This window comes from Quercus lobata, chromosome 6, assembly GCF_001633185.2.
Source record: "Quercus lobata isolate SW786 chromosome 6, ValleyOak3.0 Primary Assembly, whole genome shotgun sequence".
Lineage (NCBI taxonomy): Eukaryota > Viridiplantae > Streptophyta > Magnoliopsida > Fagales > Fagaceae > Quercus > Quercus lobata.
Window position 1 is genome coordinate 1174902 of NC_044909.1, and position 10685 is coordinate 1185586.

General features: G+C 34.5%; 2 protein-coding genes across 2 annotated transcripts; one reads left to right on the forward strand and one right to left on the reverse strand.

Moving 5' to 3' along the window:
- Positions 1-768: 768 nt before the first annotated feature.
- Positions 769-3621, reverse strand: LOC115950929 (chlorophyllase-2, chloroplastic). Its single transcript, XM_031068207.1, has 2 exons — positions 3230-3621; positions 769-1583 (listed from the first exon to the last, which is right to left on the reverse strand). Exons 1-2 carry the CDS (start codon positions 3578-3580, stop codon positions 909-911), a joined length of 1026 nt encoding a protein of 341 aa, XP_030924067.1. The 5' UTR covers positions 3581-3621; the 3' UTR covers positions 769-908.
- A 1967-nt stretch (positions 3622-5588) lies between these two features.
- On the forward strand, positions 5589-9246 carry LOC115995480 (protein LIFEGUARD 2-like). Its single transcript, XM_031120062.1, has 4 exons — positions 5589-6026; positions 6148-6261; positions 8414-8571; positions 8657-9246. The coding sequence occupies exons 1-4, from the start codon at positions 5780-5782 to the stop codon at positions 8861-8863; spliced, it is 726 nt and encodes a 241-aa protein (XP_030975922.1). The 5' UTR covers positions 5589-5779; the 3' UTR covers positions 8864-9246.
- Positions 9247-10685: the final 1439 nt, after the last annotated feature.

Genomic DNA, 10685 nt, shown 5'->3' on the forward strand with positions numbered 1-10685 from the left:
GCTTATTTCACCTAAAAATAGCTAAATCACACCAACCTCTTTTCAGATGCTACAAAATAGCATTCACCTCCAAATTATAGACGAAATGACACTTCTAAATTTTGTAACAATGCCTAACATATTAGTCTTTACCAACTATCATCAATTGTAACTAAAACAAAATCATCCCATTTTTAACAAAGATTCTCATTTTTGTAACAATGACTCTTCTTTTCTTTTCTTTTTACATTGAGTTTCTAGGTTTGGTTTCTTTTTTTCTTTTTCTTTTTTCCATTCCTTTTCACTGGGTTTAGTGAGTTTGGGTATTGGGGGTTTAAGGAAAAAAAGAAAAAAAAGAAAAAGAAATAAGAAGTAAAACCTGCACCAAGTCAATCCGTGGGTCTCACAACAAGTAAAATTTTTTGAGTTATCAAAGTTGAAAACAAGTGCCACCTTAGGAAGTTGTATTATTTTCAGTGATAAGTGATGAGTTATAGAGTGATGAGTGACAAGTGAGCATTTTTAGAAATCCAAACAGTCCCTAAGTAGCCAGTAAATAAAAGTTATCACACCAACCTTATGCCTGAGAGGGAAAAAAAATGTTGTCAACTGATTATCATTTATCAGGGACTCTTATGATGAAAAAACTTAAGTAGTCTGGTCAGCCAAATAATCATGCTATGTAAGAAGTGCCCCTCCTATGATTATCAGTCAATCATTGGCACACCTCTTATGGGCAAAAGTCCCAAAAATATTTCACTTACTACAAACTTTTTTATCTCCAAAGCATTCTACTTCAAAAATTAAGTATAGTTCAGAATAAAATTTGCTCAATTAAGGTAGTTTACGTTCAACTGCAATCTTATTCAAGGTAAATGTTATAAAGACTCCTATAACCTAACAAATATAGCAGCCTCTACATTTAAACTTCACCCTATACAGACAATAGGTTTGAGCTCCACTGGTACAGTCTTTTGCCCGTCTTTTATAGCCAATAAGTCTTTGTTATCACCTAGCAGGTAAGCGTTCATGAATGCAACCACAATGCCTCCAACAAACCTCCTCATGGGTTCCCTAGACTTGCCATTCTTACACAAACAGTATGTAGTTTTCCCTCTAAGCCCCTCAGTATCATCATCTAATAAATCAAGATGACCATAGTCCTTGGCAACAAAATGACAAGCTGGTTCTTGACATTCATTAAAGAAGTCCTCATGGTTCACACCCTTAGGAGCACAAGGAGGAAATAGAGGATTCTTTTTCACCTCACCCAAACCTGTCCCGATAACCATTACAGCCATATCAAGGTCAAATGAATGAGGGACATAAGTGAGTACTGGTGGAGGGGTTTGTTTCCCTTTGTCCATTCCATCAACTGGGTCAATGCCTATTAAGGCAGAGAACTTAAGAGAAGTAGCTTCCTTATCAAGAGCTAGTGCAAAAGCAACCTTGCCTCCACGGCTATGGCCGGCAAGTCCTAGCTTGTTTATATTTGGCTGAACATGTGGTGGAAGCAAGTAATGGAGTCCTTCGGATAACCAATTTGTTATTGCTGCTGTGGACTTAATCTCATCAGCTGTATCCGGTCCGGCCAAGATGTATAACTGTTAATTGCAAAGATGAAATCTGCTATTACCCAAACAAATAACATATACCAATAATTTTCACTAATTTTTGTGCTTATTTATTTTTAATCTTTGGATTTGGTAATAGGATTGGAACATATCAGCTCATTTTCAAATGATAATAGACAGAGCAAAATAAGATGTTTCAACTGCACGTATCACAAATCATAGTACATACTATTACACAGCTAACCAAAACCAATCATAGCACGGAGGCAAGTTCCCCTGAAATTTAAGAGATTTCTTGGTTTTCAAAGTGTACCATATGTCCAAATTGAGTTCTACCATTGTTCTATCTTTTCTTTTTATTGTGGAAATCTCAAAATGCTTAACAAAATTATAAATGACTACTGGCTCTGGAGTTTGGACCTACTCCCCTGCCCCTCTCTGAAAAAGTTGATGATGTTTGTGATTCAATTGAATTAGTTAAGAATCAAAACGGAAGGGAGTCATTTGCACATATTGCTAATTCGGTTTTTAATTTTTAAAAGAAGAAAATGCAAGAGAGAGAAACAAAACAAGGGTGTATCATGTGATATATAGACATTTGAATGTGAAAAATTGGGCCAAGTGGTTCAGGAGTCAGGGCAGGCGTTTCTGTATACTCTCCAGTATCTAAAGAAAGGAGAAATATCAATCGCATGGTTTTCAAAGAATGAAACAAAAACAGCACATTGATGCCAGAATATAGGAAAAGTCTAGTAACACAAAAAATTATGCAACTTCTTTGTCACAACTGATGTTGTAGAGTGTGATTAGTGAGAAAAAAGTGGCAGGTCTATGTGTAAATAATAGGAAATCATTCATAATCTGCCACGTTAGAGTTGTGACAAAAAAGTTGTGTAATTTTTTTGTGTTCACTAGAACCACTCCAGAATATACAGCTTGAAAAAAATTGAGCCTCTCTGGCATTTAACTTTTCACTATTACCAATAAAAGCATGCCTCATGAGTGAAACGAAGCTTTCATTATTTTGGCAAGGGCAAATGAAAGGTCAATAGTTCACATGTTTTGCATTCTTTGACAAAGTATCTCAAAATTCTCGGAAATGGGGTCGGAAGCTGCTGTTTTGAATTTGAAATCCCTTACAAGCTAAGGCAATTAAAGGTAATATGAACATCCTGCATTATTTTTGGTCTTGACTGGGGGCCACTTCTTGGAATTATGAGGCGAAATATCACAAAAAGACAAAGTCACAGAGGTTGTATAATCCAAAGGTAAATCAACAATTGTTTCAATTGTTATGCCCTTAAAATCTAATGGTTGGAGCAATCATTAAATATCTAAGATAATTAAGGAACTGTACTAATATTAAAGCCTAGAGGACATGTATAATCAGGATTTAGGAGTATTTGGCCTGGCAGTGATTCATAGATCCAATTCAAAGGGGGCCAAAATCAAAACTAATGAATTGAGCAAGTATTTCCATGATCACCAAGTGTGTCAACATACTTGGAGAGTCCAAGACCAATACAGCAATTGTATATAAATTAAAAGTGAGCAGGTGATCATGATGATGGTTCATACTTACTCTAAACTTAAAAACTATGTCAAGCGTTTGACTGAACAAAATTGTGAATGCGTGAGAGAGAGAGAGAGAGAGAGAGAGAGAGAAAGAGACTAGCCTGAGGGGCAATGACTATGAATCCATGAGAAGCGATGTGTTGGATAAGCTGAGAGTAAAATGAGTTGTAAAGAAGGTAACCATGGAGTAACACTAGTATTGGGTATTCTCCAGCTTCAGATGGCCTGGCAATCAAAAGTGGCTTTGGAGGAGGGACAGCAACTGTAGACTTAGTGGTGCAGCTCCTAGTTTCCACTGTTTGAAGCACTGTTTTGTACCTCCCTATAGCAAAAACATTTGTCTGGGTAGAAGTAGCAGCGTCAGCTGTATTAGCAGCAGTAGCAGTAGTAGCAGAAGACATAATTATGTATGATTGTATGAAACTAAAAAGTAAAATTTGTACTAGTTTCATGTCTTGGGGGATAAGTTCAATTGTGTGGCATTTATAGATCCAGCTCATGGGGGAAAATTCATGGTTCTGTTGTGTCAAAAGGGCATATATATCGAAGTTGGAATTATTGGTAACTGGACTATGGTCCAAAACCTGTTGTGGGTTCAGTTTGGGCCGATGATATGGTAAAGTTGAATTGGTTTTTTTTGGGCCACTTTAACTTAAGAGGCAGCCATGTTATGGCCTTATAGCTATTGGTGCAATTTTCCATTTATAAGCTCAAGTCAGGCAAAATGGATAAATACCCTTAATTTTAAAACTATGTAACAAAATATTTTTCATTTCAAACTATTTAATAAAATGTCCCGATTTTGGAATTCAATTTTTACAAATTTGAATTCTGTATAAAATTTGATATTCTTAAAATCGAGTTCTATGTGTATTTTTAAATAAAATTCGACATTATAAGTAATGTCGAGTTTCACTTAAATTTTCAAAAAAATTTAAATAGAAAAATATGCATAGAACTCAACTTTGTTAATGTCGAGTTCTACTTGTAACTCGATTTTGTTAAAATCAACTTCCGAAAATAAGGGCATTTTACTAAACAGTTTAAAAAAAGAAATATTTTGTTTCATAATTTTAAAATTAAAGATATTTACCCATTCCCACTGCCGCCCCCCCCCCCCCCCCCCCCCCCCCCAAAATTCACGAGGAAAGTATGAGGGCATGTTTGAAATACTTACAATAAATCTAGAAAAGAAATAATTATTTTATGGAATACTTATTCATTATTTGTTTGTCTTTAACATGTAATGGTTATTACATGTAAGTGTGAAAACTGGAAAATGATAATGGCAACTGTGATTCGATTGAATTAGAAGATGATGGATAAGAATCAAAGCTAATAAAGGAATCATTTGCTTATATTGCTAATAGGATTTTTTTTTTTTTTTTTTTTTTTTACTTTTTAAAAGAGGAAAATACTATAAAGAAACAAAAACAAGGTTGTATCGCGTGATACATGAAATCTGAATATGAAAAACTGGACAACTGGCTCAGGGCAGACATTTCTAGCATTACTTTCTAGAAAACATGGGTTTCAACAAATGAAGACAAAAACAGCATATCGATGCCATAATAAGAATAATTAGCTTGAATACATTAAGCCTCTCTGGCATTTAAATTTTCATTATTACCAATAAAAACACTCCACATTAGAGAAACTATTATAAAGTTTTCATTATTTGGCTAATTTGAATTCACAATTAGTATAAGAGCTAAAAAAAAAAATCATATATATATATATATATATATCCAAAGAATGAACTACACATGCACAAAATATATTTGTAAGATTATTTAACAAATGCTATTTTTTAAATATAATATATAAAAAAAAAATTAACTTCTAACCATGAATCAACATTTAATATAACATCGATTGAAAATATTTCTCAAAATAATATATACATATATTCTCTCTAAATATACACACACACACATATTTTTGGACTATTATTATAATATTTCATTTTTTATAGTACTTTCCTTTAATATATTAACCTCGCTTTTTCTTTGAATAATGCTAGAAATACAAACTACTCCCTCCTGTTATTATTATTATTTTTTAAAATTCTCTTATATATAAATATATAATAAAAACATAAATTTTTATTTTGCTATAAAATACTAAATAGAAATTTTTTTTTTTAAAAGCCTCATCACATGCGAAGCGCTTGTGATGAGGCTAGTGTTAATTACTATCATGAGTATTAAATTTCCATATTTGAATGAAAAATAAAAGAGGAAAAAAAAAAAACAAATCGTACCATGAAAAAACTATGTATATTTATTGCCTTCGCGTGCGATGAGGCTAATGTTAATTACTATCATGAGTATTAAATTTCGATATTTGAATGAAAAATAAAAGAGGAAAAAAAAACAAATCGTAACATGAAAAAACCGTGTATATTTATTGCTCATAAACTATCCATATATAGCCTCCAATTAGGCATTAACTGTCTCCAATACCAATGGAATTCAAAATTAACCATAACTCCAAACGCCACAATTCTTCCCCTTCACATTCACACTGTTTCTTCTCCCCCAAGAAAAGCCAAGAAACCCTATTCCTTTATATATAATTCATATCCTCCAAAACCAAAACCAAAACACACTGTTCATCGTTAATTATCAACTCTTGTCACCACAAACACAATGACTCGTAGCAACAAAGGTGACGTAGCGTCTGGAAACAACAACCAACTCTACCCCATGATGCTTGAGAGCCCTCAGCTCCGATGGGCGTTTATTCGCAAAGTCTACAGCATTTTATGCATCCAAATGCTTCTAACCACAGCGGTTGCCGCAACAGTTGTATTCGTGCGCCCCATACCAAACTTCTTCACTCAAACCGCTGCTGGCCTTGCTGTCTATATCGTCATTTGCATACTTCCTCCCATACGTACTTAAAACTTTTCTCTTCTGTTCTTTTCTTGAAATTCTTTGTGGGTTTTTTGGTGCCATACACGTTCTTGAATTTGATGCTCTTTTACTTTGTTTCTGTGCCGTTTTATGATATTTAGTTTTATGCCCCTTGTACTATTGCCGCAAGCGTCACCCTTGGAACTTCTTCGTTCTCATGCTGTTTACGGTTTCAATGTCATTTGCGGTGGGACTTGCTTGTGCATTTACAAAAGGTATTGAATACAATTTACCTCAATCTTTTTTCTTTTCTTTTTATATAAAATTAAATAAAGATTTATACTTTTTTATAGCCTTCTTTGATGAAAAAAAAGAAGTATGAATCTTTATTTAATTGCATTTTTTCAGTGATTTGTGGTGATGATTCCAATTTACTTTAGTTCTCCTTTTGGTTTTTGTTTTGTGTCTGTTATTAACGGCAGCCTTAATGTTTATGCGTGTGAATCTTCATTTTGTTGAAGAATTTTAAGAATCATGATAAAATATTTAAAATAATTTATAAAAGAGATTTAGAATATATCTAATTGAAGGAGACACAGCCTAATTTTGGTGTTATATAAATTATATCAAGAAATTCCCTCTTTCCTCACTGTTGCAATTAAGAAACTGATCTTCATTAATCTGTGGTGGACACTCAAGTTAGTAATTTCACATGCCTATGTGTTTCATACTGATCTAATTTTCAGGTGAGAAACATGTGAAACAGATGCTTGATAAGGAATTTGATGAAGCCCCGGTTTATTAATACTGAGACTATGTTCCTAATCATAATCTTATTGTTCATATATAAACATATGTCTTTGCAATTAGCATTTTGTGAACATTGTATATGTTATAGTTGCATTAGTTAACCATGCCTTATTTTAAGTCTTTTTGTGGTTTATTGTCAACCTGGTTTCATACAATTTTTAGTCATGGAAAAAATGGTTTTGAGACTTAACAGTGTTTTGGAAAAGGTTAAATGTGTAACAATGTTACAATACAATTAGTTTCCAGAAGCAAACAATTGGTGGAAAGCCCCTGGTTTTTTGCGCACTTACTTACTATTGGCTATTGAGACATCCTTATCCTCATCTCCTCACACGGCTAAAACAAATTTGAATTTGAATCAAACACAATTAAAGCCATCCTCTCACACGATTACAACTCCAGTAACATATCAGCACAATTTAAGTCAAATACCACAAGAGGATAACCATCAACCATGTCAGATAACAGTTACAGGAGATTGATAACAACTATGTATTTTTTATTTTCAATTGTTATAAATACAAGAAGAAGCTCCCAATGATTTCATGAGAAGCAAATCGCATTTAGAATCTCATTACATATTTCAAATTCTCTTTATGCTATCAGAGCAAATGGACTCACGTCCAACCATGTCAAATTCTTCCTCTTCCTCCTCTACTGTTGATTCAGCCACCACCTCCCGATCCTACTTAACACTTATTCCATCAAATCATCTCCAAATCAAACTTGCCAAAGACAAAGACCTTTCTTGGAAAACAGCTATTCTACCCTATATTAATGGCAACAAAATCCTCCATCATGTCCATGGCAGTACAGGCCGTCCTCCAAAAACAATTGTCTCCCTCCTCTGCGGCTCTGCCTCTACCATAACCTCTAATCCTGAATATGCTCATTGGTTTGAACTTGATCAGCTAGTGTTTTAGTCTCTATCATCTAGGAAAACCTTGTCCCAAACATTGTTGGATTGACTTCTTTACGTGAAGTCTGGCAAACTTTGGAGAAGATGTTTTTTCTCAATCTAGCGCATGAATTATGCAGGGGCGCTATCAACTTGCAACTTTGAAGAAAGGCCATCTCTCCATCCCAGATTACTTCCGAAAGGCCAAAACTCATGCTGATCTTCTTTCCTCTGTTGGTCAATCACCTGGAGATTATGAAATTAACTCTTATATTCTTGCCTGTCTTCCATCTGAATATAATTCTCTTGTTACATCTGTTACCAGTTGGTTGGAATCAGTTTCTCTTGATGAACTTTTTGGACTTCATTGCAATTTGGCATGACTTTTGCAATTTGTAAATCTTGCACTTTGAAACAAGCAGGTTCCTATTTGAAATATCCATGTTTTGAAATGTTTTGAGCACAAAAATTATTCTAGACAATCTAACATGCTTAATTTAGAGGGTTGAAAAAAGAAAGAATTTTTGAGAATATGCAGATTAGTTAATTTTTGTAACAAAATGTTGATGACATTCTTCTAATAGTATTTCGATATCTAGTTTTGTTTAGTTAGTGTAAGCCTTTACTTACTTGATAACTATTGTGATGTTAAAACTTAAAAATCAATGCAAGTTGTGTGGTTTTTTATTTTACACTAAACTTTATTTTGTTGTCAACAGGACGAATTATTTTGGAGGCTGCTATTCTCACGTGTGTTGCGGTTGTTAGCCTAACTCTCTACACCTTCTGGGCAGTGAAGAGAGGAAAAGATTTCAGTTTTCTAGGACCCTTTCTGTTTGCTTCTCTCCTTGTGCTCATAGTCTTTGGACTCATTCAGGTAAATGGGACTTCCCAACTTGTTTTGTTTCCTCTCTCACCCTTCATCCAAATTTGGACTAATGGAACCTCTTCTTAATGAACAGATCTTTATCCCTCTGGGCAAGATATTCGTGATGATATACAGTGGTTTGGCATCGCTTATATTCTGTGGTTTTCTTGTTTATGACACTGACGATATGATCAAGCGCTACTCCTATGATGATTATATCTGGGCTGCAGCTTCCTTGTATCTAGATGTCTTCAACATCTTTCTCAGCCTCCTCAATTTACTGGATGCTGCAGACAGCTAAAAGCCTTCATTTTCTCCTCTCAATCTCATATCTTTGCATCTTCAAATAGTCATATTGATATAGAAACTTTTAGCCTTTTTTACCCAATTGAAGAGAAGTGTGGTTAAGAATGCAAATCCAATTAAACACAATATCTTTGTTTTGTTCATATCTATATTATTGCCTAGCTTCTCTACGGTGGGATTTTCTTTGTTTATCTTACCCTTGGTTTTGAAAAGAGGGTTCAATTTATATTCTAGATTTTCTATAAGCCTAGAGAAATTTCCAAGCAGTAACTCAAGCTATACAAGGCAGATTATCAAGCATCCTTTCCTAGTGCAATAAATAGAAAAGGAATGGTTATTGGACTTGAATCTTGCCATATGTTTTGTATGATTTATGTATTGCAGAAATGATAGTGCCACTGCCAAGTCCTATGCTACCAAAGCCTCCTTCACTGAACTTAAGGCCCTGTTTGTTTTAATAGATCACTCTAACTCAGTTTTTATCACTCAATTCTTGTAACTCAAAATTCAAAACTCACATCTCATATCTTAATTCTATTTTCACCTTAACTTAGTCTAAAGTTTGTTTGGATACAATTTTTTCATCACAAAAACTAAACTCTAACTCCAACATGTGGAGTCCACAGGCCACAGGGTCAGATTTTTTTCAACTGCCTTTTTTTCCTTACCCACGTGACTCTACTTGGAGAAGATAAAACCCACACCCGAACCTAGCTCCATCACTACCACTAATGGCAAACCCAGAATCGACCACCATAAACACCACCAATAGCCATACAAAATCCAACCATCAAACACACTCACAACCAAAAAGCCAAACCCACCTACACACAAATGTACAACAAACCGAAACCCACAAATATAGCAAACCCAACTAAAATCCGAGCCTTCACCGGTGGAATTCAAATCCGGAGTAGATTCACAATAGTTCGTTGTGAGGAGTGGTCGAGATTCGGATCGCTAGAGTCATTCAAATCGGGATTCGTTCTTCGTCATCGTTGGGATTTGGGTTCAAGTTTGAGGTTTGAGTGGTTCAAAGGTGGCTTGTGGTAGCGATGACTAGCGATTTGTGGAGTAGTGGAGGCTCTGTGTAGAAAAAAAAAATGAAGAATGAAGAGATTTGGAGAGGATAATAGAAAGAAAGAAAAGTAAAAAAAGAAAAGAAAAGAGAGTCTGAGAGAGAGAGAGAGATCCGTTGGTGCAAGCTGGCATGACATGACAAGATAAAACTAAGGGTCTCGTAAGTTGAATGAAATTATCATATTTACCATGATAACTCATTTCTCATTATTCAAAAACACATTTTAATGTGTTTTCATTTTCAGTAACTCATCACTCATTTTGGAGAGTTATGAGTGATGAAAATTGAAACTGAAAACAAATCCAAATAAGCATACTAGGCATGGGACCCTTTATATTTGAATGATAAATAATAAAAATTGAGTAATAAAAGATTGAAAATATGAAATCCAAACACCCCCTAAACTTTGCTTCCTTAATCCATCAAAAAGATAATGCCTTTTATAACTGTTGGATAGCTACAGTAGCTATTAGCTATAGCTTCTGCACTTTATTTTTTTTGAGTTTTTAGCTTTAAGAGGTAAAGCCTAAACTCCATTTCCACAAATTCGGCCTTGAAGTCACCTCAAAAGAGGCCTCAAATCTCAATCACATTTTTTGGTGGGCCTCCCCCACATTTTAAAAGCGCACACACACCAAACCTACAGCCATAGACTTATTTAGTAGTCTTGGCTGGCTCCTCTTTAGGCCTAACACACCCATCATATTAAGCTGAAAACCAACAAATTAATGTGTAT